At 39.2% G+C, this 15888-nt stretch overlaps 2 protein-coding genes across 9 annotated transcripts in view; one reads left to right on the top strand and one right to left on the bottom strand.

Moving 5' to 3' along the window:
• The window catches only part of LOC128229244 (deleted in malignant brain tumors 1 protein-like), a 65096-nt gene that overhangs the window by 32037 nt on the left and 17171 nt on the right, over positions 1-15888 (bottom strand). The window contains exons 12-18 of the mRNA XM_052941012.1: positions 15721-15883; positions 14968-15125; positions 14217-14408; positions 13585-13737; positions 13185-13309; positions 10079-10265; positions 7772-7978 (exon numbers count right to left, since the gene is read on the bottom strand). Coding sequence (XP_052796972.1) covers positions 7772-7978; positions 10079-10265; positions 13185-13309; positions 13585-13737; positions 14217-14408; positions 14968-15125; positions 15721-15883 — 1185 coding nt within the window. The remainder of the gene's footprint in view (positions 1-7771; positions 7979-10078; positions 10266-13184; positions 13310-13584; positions 13738-14216; positions 14409-14967; positions 15126-15720; positions 15884-15888) is intronic.
• LOC128229245 (uncharacterized) lies at positions 293-7763 on the top strand. 8 transcript variants are annotated; one of them, XM_052941019.1, is made up of 4 exons: positions 293-557; positions 1409-1524; positions 2524-2708; positions 5004-7763. In XM_052941019.1, exons 3-4 carry the CDS (start codon positions 2528-2530, stop codon positions 5984-5986), a joined length of 1164 nt encoding a protein of 387 aa, XP_052796979.1. In that variant the 5' UTR covers positions 293-557; positions 1409-1524; positions 2524-2527; the 3' UTR covers positions 5987-7763. The 8 variants fall into 8 exon arrangements, with proteins under 8 accessions (XP_052796979.1, XP_052796975.1, XP_052796974.1 ...); XM_052941015.1 differs by having other exon boundaries at positions 293-550; positions 2524-7763; XM_052941014.1 differs by having other exon boundaries at positions 2524-7763.

Here is a 15888-nt window from a genome sequence, read left to right as displayed (position 1 = left end):
GTCCATACAAACGTGTGTAAAATCAGTCATACTATGCAGTCTGGTTAGGAAATCATTCAAGTTCTCATAGTGACTGCTGCTTTATGCGTTTTGGTGAGCAAGTATGAAACTAGTGTATCCTTTTAGTAATATTTCTGAAGCATCTTTCCACATCTATCATGGTAATGCCTCTTTGTGACTGTCCAGATATATTTATAGAAAAGGGTTAACATATAATGACAGATATTGATTGTCTTTTCCATTAAACTAGCACTTATAACTTAAGTTAAAACAACAGCAAAAAAACATAATTTATATGACAAAGGAGATATAAATTGATTTATATTGTGCATGTGTATATTTTGATAACGGTTTGGACAGGCTGAGAGGAAAAGCAGTGTTGGGTTCTGTTAACGAAACATATATCAGTGTAAAATAACCTCAGCGCAACGGAAGCAGCATGGCAAGCATGCGCATTACGGTCTTTCTATTTTCCAAGCTCATGCAGATTGCACGCTGCAAATTCGCTGTCGATTTTTTCTCACCAGTTGGGTTCATCGTGATTTTTCGGGTTAAAAGTACATCGTATCTTTTACATTAATTATTTGAGTTGATATTGCATCAAAATTATAATCGGGACATTGGAACTGTAAGTATATTTTCACTTAGCATCTTTCCGCTGTGTGACCTACTTTCACCGCGTTCTTTGTTCCTTTGTTTACTTGTGGCAAAATTCAACCACAATTTTTATATCAGCTTAACGATGCCATTTTCTACTCTCATTATTGGACATTCCTTCACGAAACGTCTCCAATCTTGGTGCGTAGTAAACAAAAAAATTAACATGAATTTGTCAACTGAACGCAATCAAATTTTCTGGCATGGCATTGGAGGGGGATTTCTCCTTCCCGCCGATAAGGAAAAATCATTGTGGCAATCAACATATCTTATTGCTGAGCTTGACATAGATATCGCATTTATAGACATAGGCAGTAATGATTTATGTGACATAAATTGTTCTGCTGAAAATTTTGTCCAGAATTTGTTTGCATTTGCATCCTCCCTTATAAGGATGGGATGTAAAAAAGTTGTTCTCTCTGAAATTCTGGAGCGTCGGGGAAACAACCAATTTAATTCCAAAGTACGTCAATCCAATATGTATATACGGCTGAGATGTCAGAACACTGCCAACATACTTTTTTGGTCTCATTGCAGAAACAATTTTAATTCAAGGTTTGTACGTGATTTCTCTGCCAATGACGGAGTTCACGTACATCAAGTGCGTGGGATGCCAAGATATTACATGTCAGTACGAAGTGCAATCCTTTTCGCGGAGAGGCGTGTGGGAATTTAAATTGCTGCCTCGGTCAATAGTCCCAGCATTGGGCTTGATCTTTTCATTTTTCATAACTTTTAGTTATTTTTTCAGAACACACTTGTCACACGGTGAACTGATCTGCAGTGTGTATATTGCCGTACCTGGGTTCAGCTACACTCTATCAATTGCACCTCCTTCCTGTGAAGTGCATATCAGCAACACCCTAGGTATTTGTATCCACAGGGATTGGTTTTGTTTGCTCTTACATATACATCAATTATCGCCTTTGTATGGTGTTTAGTTATTCATTAATTTTGGGAAGATACTACCCATGAGGCTTTACTTTTCTAGTAAACCATATATTGTTCGAATGAACAGCTATTTAAATAAGTACTGGTTACATAAGATACAATATTGATACCTTGGGCTTTAATGGTTGCAGAACTATGTGTCATGTTACTATCACTTTTATGTGAAATTATTTCATGAAAGAATTTAGGGCAATGCTAGTATGCCTATTCCTATCCTGTTATCACTTTATGTGACACTATTTAATTAGTTGGGACAGATTTTCGGGCATAGGCTATACGCCCATTCCCTTTCCTATTATCACAATATGTGACATCTTTTTTTTCTTTTTTTTTTTTTTTTATGGATGGATTTTTGGACATTGGTTGCGTGTCTATTTCCTATCCTAATGATCACTTAATGTGACATTTATTTATGGATGGATTTTCGGGCATTGATTGTGTGCCTATTTCCTATCCTACTATCACTTAATGTGACATATATTTATGGACGGATTTTCGGGCATTGGTTGTGTGCCTACTTCCTATCCTACTATCACTTAATGTGACATTTATTTATGGATGGATTTTCGGGCATTGGTTGTGTGCCTATTTCCTATCCTACTATCACTTAATGTGACATTATTTATGGACGGATTTTCGGGCATTGGTTGTGTGCCTACTTCCTATCCTACTATCACTTAATGTGACATTTATTTATGGAGGGATTTTCGGGCATTGGTCGTGTGCCTACTTCCTATCCTTATTATCACTTATGTGACATCATCTCAAATATGGATTTTCGGGCATTGGTTGTGTGCCTATTTCCTACCTTTCTTATCACCAATATGATTGTTATTAACACAGTGTGTGTACAGGTAACAACTTGTAGCCTGTACCATAATACACACACAAATTAACAAATCTCATTAATTTTAGCATAATGCCCAAGAAGAACCCCAAGACAGCTGGAACGGGTAAACGAAAGGCAGTCCAGGATCAAAACACGGGGAATAAACAGAGCCGCCTAGCAGTCCTTTTAGCTGACGCCATCTCCAAGGATGACGAAATTCTGTCCGAAATCGGCGAACTCCTTGGGAATAAGGACAAGAACAAGGCTGACGGTACGGAGGTTCCTTCTATATCATCCGAGTCGTCCGATGACGAATGTACATCCGTGAGTGTTAGTGAAACATCTATGCATACCGCCTATGCATATGAAGACATTTCTTTAGGGGCTTTCTCAGCTATTCATCCCCCGCTTGATCAAAAACTCATTGATAAAATAACAAACGGAGAGTTTGTGGATTTTCCATATTTACTAAACAAAGATCACAATAATGAAACCACAACCATCAGAAAAACAAACAATGCCACCATTACTTCAATACAAAAGTCATCCCCACAGCCCATTACTGAAATTGGCCAATGGAATAGGGCTTTCCAAATGTATGCTGACGTTTACTCGGCAAAATACCCTACTCAAGCCCCTCATCTCTTTCGTTACATGTCAATCATTCAACACCTTGCAAACACATCAAAACACTGGCAACTCTATGATGAGAAGTTCAGAAAACTGCGTGCTGTCTCACCTTCCATACCCTGGGGCATCATACACACAGAGACGTACCTATTTTGCTCAATACTGAACCAGCCCTTTCGTGGCCCCTCTAACAACAACTCAAAATTTCTGTCAAACAAAATCATGTTCAGAAAAGGTTACTGTTGGGATTACCAACAGTCTGGGCAATGCAGAAAGCCAAAGTGCACTGTCGCCCACCATTGTAGCAACTGTGAAGGACCCCATGGCGCTTCACGTTGCTCAAAGCCATTTAATATGCCAAAGAGATACTCTTTCAACACACCAAACTTTCAAAAATCAGGCCACTCTTCAACCAAACAGTGAGAAGAACTTTAAGTTGCCTACACCCGTTCTTATCAACACATTAGCACCTTACCTTGATGGATATGACACAGACAAAACACATTTCTTGGTTAAGGGTTTTAATCAGGGATTTTCATTAGGAACAGCTGACTACATTCCTCCTAGGGTATCACAGAACCATTCTTCAGTTCATAAAAACCTCGATTTTGTCAGAAACAAAATAGCCACTGAGGTTACACGTGGGCGCATAAAGGGTCCCTACATTACACCACCTCTGCCAAATCTCGTATGTAGTCCCCTTGGAGCGGTACCAAAACGCACCAAAAACAGCTTCAGACTCATTCATGACCTTTCATTCCCGTCATCCAAAGCAATGCCATCAGTGAATTCCCTTATTCCAAAACATAATTCTGTGGTTACGCTTGAAACATTTGACCACGTTGCATCACTCATTCTTCAATGTGGCCGAAACTGTACAATTGCAAAAGCTGACATTGAGGAAGCTTTCCGCATAATTCCAATATCACCATTGGATTATCACAAATTGGGATTCACATTTGAAAACAAGTACTATTTTGACACCGTTTTACCAATGGGTGCTTCATCTTCAGTGGCCATTTTTGAAGCTTTCTCAACTAGTATACAGTGGATCCTACAACACAAACTCCACATAAACTACGTATCTCACATCATTGATGACTTTATTTTTGTCGGTCATGCCGGTTCGAATACATGCTTTAATTCTCTTCAAATGTTTTTAGATTTTGCTAAAACAATTGGTTTGCCAATTAAGTCTTCAAAGACAGTTTTCCCAAACACCCAAGTTGAAGTGCATGGTATTCTTGTAGATACCAACTCTCTCACAGCAAGCTTGCCACCCGACAAGGTACAACTTTTACGCACACTGCTAGAAAGTTTTAAAAAGCGTAAAAAGGTAACCCTGAAACAATTGCAATCCCTCTTGGGTCACCTCAACTTTGCCTGTAAGGTTATCAAACCGGGAAGGTGCTTCTTGCGCCGCCTATACGACTTAACTATTGGGTGTACGAAACCAAACCATCATATCCGCCTTACAAGCGAAACAAGGGCTGACATAGCTTTATGGCACACATTTCTCAATGATTACAATGGCTGTACTCTTTTAACAGGGGATAGATTTACCACTTCGACAACTCTTAAGTTATTCACCGATGCAGCAGGGTCAAAAGGTTTCGCATGTACCCACGGGTCATCTTGGACCTTCGGTATATTTCCCCAAAAAGTCAAAGAACATCATATCAACATTCTCGAACTGTACCCCATTGCCCTGGCGGTTAATATGTTTGGACATCTTTGGCAAAACACTAACATCTGTTTCATCTGCGACAATATGGCAGTAGTGTACTGCCTAAACAAACAGTCCTCTAAGGACAAAACCATGATGAAGCTCATTAGGAATATCGTTCTCTCCGCATTGGAAAACAATTTTTGTTTCCAGGCCAAACACATTAGCACAAAGAAAAATACAATTTGTGACTTACTTTCTCGGTTACAGGTTCAAGAAGCACTGACCTTAGCCCCACATCTGAACAAAACACCGCTACCATTACCAATCCAGATGAGCCCACTAGCATTGCTGCAATGAAAACTCATCTAATAACTGCATCTCTTGCTCCGTCAACAAGGCTCTCATATAAAAGATTCTGGTCAAGGTTTACTGTTTTTGTTTCAAATATGCCAGAATCAAGAAGCTACTTACCAGCAACATCCGACACAGTTGCCTCATTTGTGGCCCACCTACATTTACTGAAATACTCCCCGTCGACCATCAGCAGTCACCTTTCAGCAATAGCGTATCAACATCAGCTCACAACTAATCCTGACCCTTGTAATTCCTTCATCGTACGCCGCATGGTTCTAGGCGCACACAAAACCAACTCAAAATCTGACTGCAGAAAACCTCTTCTGTACGAGGACATAAAGAAACTTTGCAAAGCCACAGCATTTGTATTTGCAACAAATCCCTTTTTGAGACAGTTATGTCAAGCGATTCTCTTGATATCCTTTCATGGATTTTTTCGAATGGGCGAACTTCTCCCTTCTAAAAGCAGCAAAGACCATCAAGTCGTACAATTGAAACATGTGGAATTTAAAAAGAAATCTGTTCACATAAGACTGCATCGACACAAAACTAAGAAAACAAGCACACCATGTTCAATAATCATCCCCTCTTCTAAATCCTTTTGCCCTGTCACCTACTTAAAAAGCTACCTCAGTCTGAGAGGGAATAGTAAGGGCCCACTTTTCATATTGGCAAACAATTCCTCTTTAACACTGGGAAAATTCAAAACACATTTCATGAAACTTTTGCACTTTGTCAACCTGTCACCTAAATACTACAAATTCCACAGTATTCGGATTGGAGCTTGTACACAAGCAGTTATATCAGGAAAATCTGAACAAGAGATCATGCTGTTAGGAAGATGGAAATCTAAAGCCTTTAGAAAATACATTAGACTTTCAAAAATTACATCCTAGTACTATTGGTGTTGGTCGTGCATCAAAATGAACAGGATTTGCTCCACATAATACCTTTTCATTTATGGAGATATTGGTTGTGTATCTCTACAGTATACTCATACCACTTGCCTTTACCATAATACTCTGTTGATGTTGGTAGTGCATCAACAATTCATATGCAATTTGAGTTGTTTCTAGTCAGCATGGAATTTCTTTGTTATTCCTCTTACTTGTCTATTGTTAAAATAACTAAAGCAATACTAAATTTTGAACATACTGTGTAATACTACTTTGAAGTGGTCATTGTATACTGTACCATTTACATGTTTTTACATTCATGTAACTTATAATTTACCTTAACCTTTTCTGGTCATTTACCATTGCGTCAACTTGTTATGTGCTCATATTTGATATCACGAGGCAATATTACATGTACATTGTTGTATTTTCTATTTATATACATATATGTTAAACATTTGGCATTTGCTTTCTTGGCCATAATTCAACTTACTTTAGTCAATATCTTTGCGCTCTCCCTTCCGTTGGTTGGACTTGGTTTGGGACTTTCTTATACGTCCAACTTTATGGGACTTTTACCCATTACTTACACTATTATGTAATCATTATTATACAAGTTATGCGGACTGGGTTGCAAATGCACCAGTCCTTTTCAAAATAAATTCCGGCAGATGCAATGTGCATCAGCCCTTTTCAATCCAATTGGGTGTTAGTATTTACTGTCCCATAAATAAACTTTGGATGTGAGAGCGCAAATATAAAAACATAATTTATATGACAAAGGAGATATAAATTGATTTATATTGTGCATGTGTATATTTTGATAACGGTTTGGACAGGCTGAGAGGAAAAGCAGTGTTGGGTTCTGTTAACGAAACATATATCAGTGTAAAATAACCTCAGCGCAACGGAAGCAGCATGGCAAGCATGCGCATTACGGTCTTTCTATTTTCCAAGCTCATGCAGATTGCACGCTGCAAAGACACCTGATGACTGGGAACACAGTTATAGGCTGTGCATGCAGTAAAATAATCAAAATTATCTCCTATTTATGTTTTTTTTCCATTTTAGATTATTTTCTGTTTCAAATATTAAAATCATGCAATTCACGCCTACGCAATGCCAGCTTCACCACTTACTGTGGTGCAAAGAAAGTGAGCTGTGAACACTTCCCTGCCTTTTGTTTATTTGTACAAAGTACATTCTTAGGATTTATATTTCATCTGATAGATTATTATTACATGCACATACATGAAAATCCAATAATGTGGTACCATAAACGAACACTTTTACTGCAGGTTGGCTACAATTCTGTTTCAATATTGTGCGAACTGTGGTGCCAGGAGCATTTCTCCCAATAGGACTTGTGCATATTTTGAGAATTGCCAGTATTTCAACTAAATTTTGGTGCCTTATACAAACTGAAAGAACATTCTAGCGCAAATAGAAAGTTGCGTATAGTACGCCGGCACACATCAACACTTACAAGCTCTTCTTAAAAAGGAAATATGCACTTGTTTTATAAAAGTGGTGGCGCAGTTGCTCTAGTGATGACACTGTGGAGTAGTGGTCAGGTGCTGTTGATTGTGATTTGTACTAAAAGTTGATATGATTTAAAGCCTTTGAAAGTGAGCAAGTTTTCATGTGTACCAGGGTAAGTACTTCCCTAAAAGTTCTATTTGCACACACCAGAATGTCTGTAGGGTGTGTCTATGCAGATTTTCTTTGTTCATAGCATGAACCATGTTATGATATTGAATAAATATTGTTTAAACTAAGAAAAACCTGAGAGAACAATGGATCCATTTCCGTTGCCGTAGAAAGACTTGCGGAACGCCTCCCCATCCACAAAGCCAAGTTGGCTACAGGTAACACGGGCGTCATATGTGGACCAGTCATAGTCGCAAATCGTGCCACGCACCCCATCCACTTCAACCTCCACTCGACCATAATAATTGGCGCCCTGACTGTTAGCTAGATGAACGCTCACTCCTGGTTGTGAAAACATTATAGGTAATAAAGCCATGTACATCGTTCTTGTTGAGATAAGTAAGACTTGAGAAATGAACTATATTTTTAGTGTTTGCACCTACACCTGTAATATTTCGTATTAAAAGTGCATACAGGATTTTCAATAAAATTGGTTATTAAAACAGTTGTTTTTTAACCTGACGATTAAGAGTATCTGCATATAACCTGTGTGTCCTGGTGTATGAGGAGTTCAACACAAGTGGAACATACATGTGGCAGATTTCACGTTTTGGTGACCAAAAAGTTCCCGGCGAATATTGATTTTTAAAATTTATTGCAGATTTGTGATTTCAACATAATCTTTTACAGCAATTTCTTATCTATCATATTTTAGAACATTTGCAATGATTTATTCATGCATTTTTATAAAAAAAAGAATTTTGTATCACCATACCATTTGTGCTAGTGTTACAATATTGCCGGTAAAAACTTGTTTTTTTTTAATATTTTGATCCAAAGAAGTATTTTGTCTTGCACTAAATGGTTCATTTATCTATAAAACAGATTGTACAGACAAAAAATAAAGATTGTTTCGTTTTTCTCAAATAAATTTATTGAAACAAACCCTAATTGGACAACAAGACAGAAAATGCTTTCTGCAAACATAGGTTTTCTTTTATATCAGATCAGATAAGCTATAAACATAAATGTTTTGTTGTGGTAATATAAATGTCTCTAGTATGGTGCAATTATCATTACCTTTGATATTAAACATATATATTATAAATTGCTAATTGCAGTATGTGCTAGTGTTACCACAAAACAGAATGAGTAACATTAGCAGTATGTCACATTAGCAGTTGGACAGAATGTTTCACAACAAATTAAAATACAGACCTACCACAGACTGTTTGAGCTTGATACAGTATAAAACAAACTATATAAACGATTGATAAACACGGTCAATTGATAATCACAAAAATTCTTAATTCTGTCCAATAAATAACGATATCAAACACAAAAGCGGTATGAATTCAATATAAACTACGTACCTAATGAATGAATACTTACAAACGATAGTTTACAGACGACATTATTATGTTCGAATAATTGACTCTGGGAAAGTCATCAAATTTCAACGATTTTCTTGCTTTATTAAGCGCTTGTCTTAATGCTAGCGTGACATAATGTTAACGTTACATCGAAGGACAGAATGAGCCAAACTTGGATTAAGTTTTTATCAATGGTATTCACCACTATTTTTATCATTTCAATGTCAACTGTGAACCAGTCCAATATAAAAGTAATCGCTACCCGGATGTTAACCCTCAGTCGGTGTAAATTATTCACGAATAGAAAAGGTGCTATCGTCATGCTAAAATGGGACAGAATCGATTTTGAGTAACATTAACACATTTTTAGACCTAAAAAACTTTATGATCGGGAATGACCAATTTCTTGTTACATGCAATACTGTTTTTATCCGACACGTAGTCTTTGTTTTCAGTGATTTAATAAAGGTGTGTTTAGGCTTAAAACAGTTAGCAGTGGATCATGTCTGCTAATGTTACACAACAATTCGAGGACAGATTACCGTAACGTTATCACCATGCGCAATTACCGAAAATTTAAGTATATTACGAACGAAATGCATTTATTTTAGGTATATTATTGTTTTAATTAACATTTCTTGCAAACATTATTCAACAGACAAGAATAAAATACTTACCAGATGTTACTGAAAAGCATCCTCAAAAAAGTGGTATATTGGTACCGGGAAGATTTTCTGTCTTTTTTGTCCTAAATATCGGCATATTTTTACATTTTTTTACCTTATTTAACACAATATTTTCATTATTTTAATACAAATCACTTCTATTAGGTGTTCTTATTGGGTTGGGAAAGGCAATTGCTGTATATATGACGTTGACATGCAATAACAATAAATGAAAGCAAATGGGCCAAATAATTGCCTTTTTTGTGAAATCTGCCATGTACATACCCTACATACATTACTAATAATTAAAAGCAGTTTGATATGCCTCCAACATTATGTGGGGGCATAATTAACACCGTTGACAATGAAAACATCCAATATATTAAAATAATTAAACAGTGCACCTGTTGTCTTGTAGCAGAGGACCCCAGCCGCCTTGAGGGACATTGAGCATGCGATTGGGACATTGTCCGCCTTACTACAGTCTGCAAGGGTTCCCTCCCTCCCAGTGCAGGAGACATTCGTGTACCAGATCGGCATCGTCCGTGTAAAGATCTCGGGCACTCCCAGTACCACACCAGCTTTATAACCCTGGAATTTAAATCAAAGTTTTTTCTTCCTATTTTTAGAAAACATAGATATTGTTGTAGCATCACGCACGCACGCATGCGCGCACGCACACACTCACACACACCGACATTCCATAAAAGTAAGATTCCTGCCTTGCTTCTGCAAATAACAGCGGGTTTCTGGTTCGACCACTTATTCACACACACACATACACACACACACACACACACGCACACACACACACACACATAACATGCCATAATTGTAAGATTCCTACAAGCATGCACGCAGGCACGCATGCATGCATGCGTAGATTCCTACCTTGCTTCTGCAGAGAACAGTGACATTCCGGTCCGACCATCCAGCCACACACCGTTCCATTATGGTAATATTCCTACCTTGCTTCTGCAGAGAAATGTCACAGTGGCATTCAGGTCAGACCATCCATCCACACACACCGTTCCATTATTGTAAGATTCCTACCTTGCTTCTGCAGAGAACAGTGGCATCCTGGTCCGACCATCCATCCACACACACCGTTCCATTATTGTAAGATTCCTACCTTGCTTCTGCAGAGAACAGTGGCATCCCGGTCCAACCATCCATCCACACACCCAGTTCCATTATTGTAAGATTCCTACCTTGCTTCTGCAGAGAACAGTGGCGTCCCAGTCTGACCATCCATCCACACACACAGTTCCATTATTGTAAGATTCCTACCTTGCTTCTGCAGAGAACAGTGGCGTCCCGGTCTGACCATCCATCCACACACACCGTTCCATTATTGTAATATTTCTACCTTGCCCTTGCAGAGAACAGTGGCGTCCCGGTCCGACCATCCATCCACACACACAGTTCCATTATTGTAAGATTCCTACCTTGCTTCTGCAGAGAACAGTGGCGTCCCGTTCCGACCATCCATCCACACACACAGTTCCATTATTGTAAGATTCCTCACTTGCTTCTGCAGAGAACAGTGGCGTCCCGGTCCGACCATCCATCCACACACACAGTTTCATTATTGTAAGATTCCTACCTTGCTTCTGCAGAGAACAGTGGCGTCCTGGTCCGACCATCCATCCACACACCCAGTTCCATTATTGTAAGATTCCTACCTTGCTTCTGCAGAGAACAGTGGCGTCCCGGTCCGACCATCCATCCACACACAAAGTTCCATTATTGTAAGATTCCTACCTTGCTTCTGCAGAGAACAGTGGCGTCCCGGTCCGACAATCCATCCACACACACAGTTCCATTATTGTAAGATTCCTACCTTGCTTCTGCAGAGAACAGTGGCGTCCCGGTCCGACCATCCATCCACACACACAGTTCCATTATTGTAAGATTCCTACCTTGCTTCTGCAGAGAACAGTGGCGTCCCGGTCCGACCATCCATCCACACACACAGTTCCATTATTGTAAGATTCCTACCTTGCTTCTGCAGAGAACAGTGGCGTCCCGGTCCGACCATCCATCCACACACACAGTTTCATTATTGTAAGATTCCTACCTTGCTTCTGCAGAGAACAGTGGCGTCCCGGTCCGACCATCCATCCACACACACAGTTTCATTATTGTAAGATTCCTACCTTGCTTCTGCAGAGAACAGTGGCGTCCTGGTCCGACCATCCATCCATCCACACACACAGTTCCATTATTGTAAGATTCCTACCTTGCTTCTGCAGAGAACAGTGGCGTCCCGGTCTGACCATCCATCCACACACACACAGTTCCATTATTGTAAGATTCCTACCTTGCTTCTGCAGAGAACAGTGGCGTCCCGGTCCGACCATCCATCCACACACAAAGTTCCATTATTGTAAGATTCCTACCTTGCTTCTGCAGAGAACAGTGGCGTCCCGGTCCGACCATCCATCCACACACCCAGTTCCATTATTGTAAGATTCCTACCTTGCTTCTGCAGAGAACAGTGGCGTCCCGGTCCGACCATCCATCCACACACACAGTTTCATTATTGTAAGATTCCTACCTTGCTTCTGCAGAGAACAGTGGCGTCCCGGTCCGACCATCCATCCACACACACAGTTTCATTATTGTAAGATTCCTACCTTGCTTCTGCAGAGAACAGTGGCGTCCCGGTCCGACCATCCATCCACACACAAAGTTCCATTATTGTAAGATTCCTACCTTGCTTCTGCAGAGAACAGTGGCGTCCCGGTCCGACCATCCATCCACACACACAGTTCCATTATTGTAAGATTCCTACCTTGCTTCTGCAGAGAACAGTGGCGTCCCGGTCTGACCATCCATCCACACACACACAGTTCCATTATTGTAAGATTCCTACCTTGCTTCTGCAGAGAACAGTGGCGTCCTGGTCCGACCATCCATCCACACACAAAGTTCCATTATTGTAAGATTCCTACCTTGCTTCTGCAGAGAACAGTGGCGTCCCGTTCCGACCATCCATCCACACACACAGTTCCATTATTGTAAGATTCCTACCTTGCTTCTGCAGAGAACAGTGGCGTCCCGGTCCGACCATCCATCCACACACACAGTTCCATTATTGTAAGATTCCTACCTTGCTTCTGCAGAGAACAGTGGCGTCCCTGTCCGACCATTCATCCACACACACAGTTCCATTATTGTAAGATTCCTACCTTGCTTCTGCAGAGAACAGTGGCGTCCCGGTCCGACAATCCATCCCCACACACAGTTCCATTATTGTAAGATTCCTACCTTGCTTCTGCAGAGAACAGTGGCGTCCCGGTCCGACCATCCATCCACACACACAGTTCCATTCTTGTAAGATTCCTACCTTGCTTCTGCAGAGAACAGTGGCGTCCCGGTCTGACCATCCATCCACACACACAGTTCCATTATTGTAAGATTTCTACCTTGCTTCTGCAGAGAACAGTGGCGTCCCGGTCTGACCATCCATCCACACACACAGTTCCATTATTGTAAGATTCCTACCTTGCTTCTGCAGAGAACAGTGGCGTCCCGGTCCGACCATCCATCCACACACACCGTGCCGTTTAGCCCATACTCCTCCACAATCACCAGGCCATGGAAACCATTCTCTATGTAAAACTTCTGATCTGAAATGTGAAGGAAACACTACAACAATAATACCATTTGAGAGTTAAACATATCAATAACAATTGTTTGAATGTTATCTTGAATGCAATTAAAAAAAAGTTTTCTGTTTGTAAAATGAAGCATTTTTCAGGACCAGGCCACTGTTGCTGTAAGTTTTGAAATCCAAGTATGATGAATAAACTTATACCATTTTATTCTAGCTGTCTTGTAAATTACAGATAAAAGAGTCGAAATTATTCATATATATATATATATAAGCATTGTGATGGCTTACGAGGGTCAGTGCCAGACTTGTAGCACATGACGCTGGCATAGTTGTGAGTGGAGCTCTTGCACACCCCTTTGTCATACGTGCAGTCCGAGTGGATATCTAGGCCTCCTGGTTTACAGGTCATGTTGGTGTAGAACTTCCAGAGTGGCTTTACACCTAGAAAAGGGCAGAAAACATTCACATTAAGATGCATATAATACTGTTTGCATTAAAAAAAAAAAAATTGATAAGTGGCCACCAAAAGCTACATTTGACGATCTTATAGTAAAGCAAATTCTCATCTTAAAGATATCAAATGACATTTAATTGTAGGTTTTAGAAAAGCGTGCCAATTTGAATACATTTGTAATGTCATGTTTACACTGATGTTTGTTTTGGAAATGTGAGCGGAATAAAATTTCGAAACAGTAATATTAAAAAATATCAATTTAACATTTCCATTGTTTAAACAGTGTCTTGATCATTGTCCCTAGCATTCTATGTACCACTTTTTATTTAAATGACTGGAATGGTTTATGAGTTATGGCCAAGGTTAAAATTTACAAGACACCAACAATGCCTACAAAAGACAAACAGGCTATAACAACATCTTGATATTTCTGCATTGAAAAACAAACAAGCAAAAAAAGTCTTACCAAAAGATCCAGGAGCCAGCACCTTAGCCCTGTCAAATCCCATCTCGTGGCAGACCACCTCCGCGTCCTGCTGATCGAAGCCCTCCCCGCACACGGCGATCCAGTCCCTCCCGTCCCCACTATCAGGCGGGGGTCGCACCTCTACACGTCCTGTTACCACAGAGTGCGTCTTTGTACCAGATACCACACGCACTATATATATAAAAATTTTGATTGTGTTAAGAAGACTGGAATAATTTATTTGACTTGGACTTAACCCTCACATTTGGCAGTCTCTTTTTTCTTGAACTTTTGCTTTGGGATTCACAGACTACAACATTTATTACTGGGTACTAGTATGACAAAGTTGGCTGGAATGATATTTACCTAATATTGACTTGTTGGGCTCAATTTTCAGTGAGAACCTAAGTATTTACTTGGGCTCAATTTTCAGTGAGAACCTAAGTATTTACACTACAAAGGGAACATTATATACTTACTTTAATTCAGGGCAGATAAATTCCCACAATTAGCCGAATTTAATGATTTTGGTCTGATTTAAAACAAAATTAATTTCAGTCCATAATAACAAAGTCAGTACAAATTGTAATACAAAATTACATTGTTTGTCCTTCACACATTCCAAAATACCCCAATAAATGTGTCAAGATAACCAAAGCTCGACCAGCTGCTAATTCATTAGTTTAAGTAACCGATAAGTTTACATAAAGATGTTGAAAAAGAATTTTAAAATTACATAATACGGTCATACCTTTGCCATAGCAGTAGACCCCGACATCATGACTGTGATCCAGGCATGCTTGAGGGACATTTCTCCATCCAGCATTAGCACACTTCAGCAGTGAATTCTCAATACCAGAACAACTCTGGACATGTAACATTACCTCCCCTGTAGCCGGTGGAAAGTCGCTGAAATAAAGATTTCAGTATACTGTGCAATATTTTTATTACCAATAATTGTGTTTATTTAAATTTCTTGAAAATATGCATAATAATCACTATTTCAAGAGTTTTCAATGAGAGTCAAGATAAAAAGTTATAATTCAATCAAAGAAGTATATTATCAACACTTAAAAGCTTTTTGAAACAATCTCATTTTATTCAAAGAAAATGTCAACTACATTAGTATAACCGTAGTCATTCATTTCCAAAAAAAATCACCCAAATAGCTTAATAAAAAATTTTGTAATCATTAGTCATTTTCAAATCATCACTATTAAAGCAATGGAAATAAGGTAGCATTGTGCTTTAGTGTTATTAAGATTTTTTACATTTAGAAATTTGCTTTAGATTAAAAAAACAAAAAACAATGCATAATTTATGGGCAACATTAAAGTTCTATTTAAAATACTTCTTATAATATTTCTTCAATTTTAACAATAAGACTTTTATGCTAGTATTTGACCAAAAATTAAATTTCAAAGTTTATTTTACACTCTGCACATATAGTTCATATGATACAAGGATTACAACAGATTACAACATAAAAAATTCATGTACATACTAGTAGACCTCCCCCTGTGTGAAGTTAGAATTGATCTGTCGACAGACAACATCAGCAGCCTTGGACTCCCACTCCCAGTCACAGACAGAGCCTGCAACCCCATCACTGCTCACCTGCACACGCCCGTAGTTCAACCCACCACCCACAAGGCTCACCGTTGGGGCTGAA

Source organism: Mya arenaria, chromosome 3, assembly GCF_026914265.1.
Source record: "Mya arenaria isolate MELC-2E11 chromosome 3, ASM2691426v1".
Classification (NCBI taxonomy): Eukaryota; Metazoa; Mollusca; class Bivalvia; order Myida; family Myidae; genus Mya; species Mya arenaria.
This window is presented reverse-complemented; position numbering and strand designations above follow the sequence as displayed.

What these genes read in the sequence shown, in the direction of transcription:
- LOC128229245 (XM_052941015.1), top strand. Translation starts at nt 3,390, where the DNA reads ATGGCGCTTCACGTTGCTCAAAGCCATTTAATATGCCAAAGAGATACT.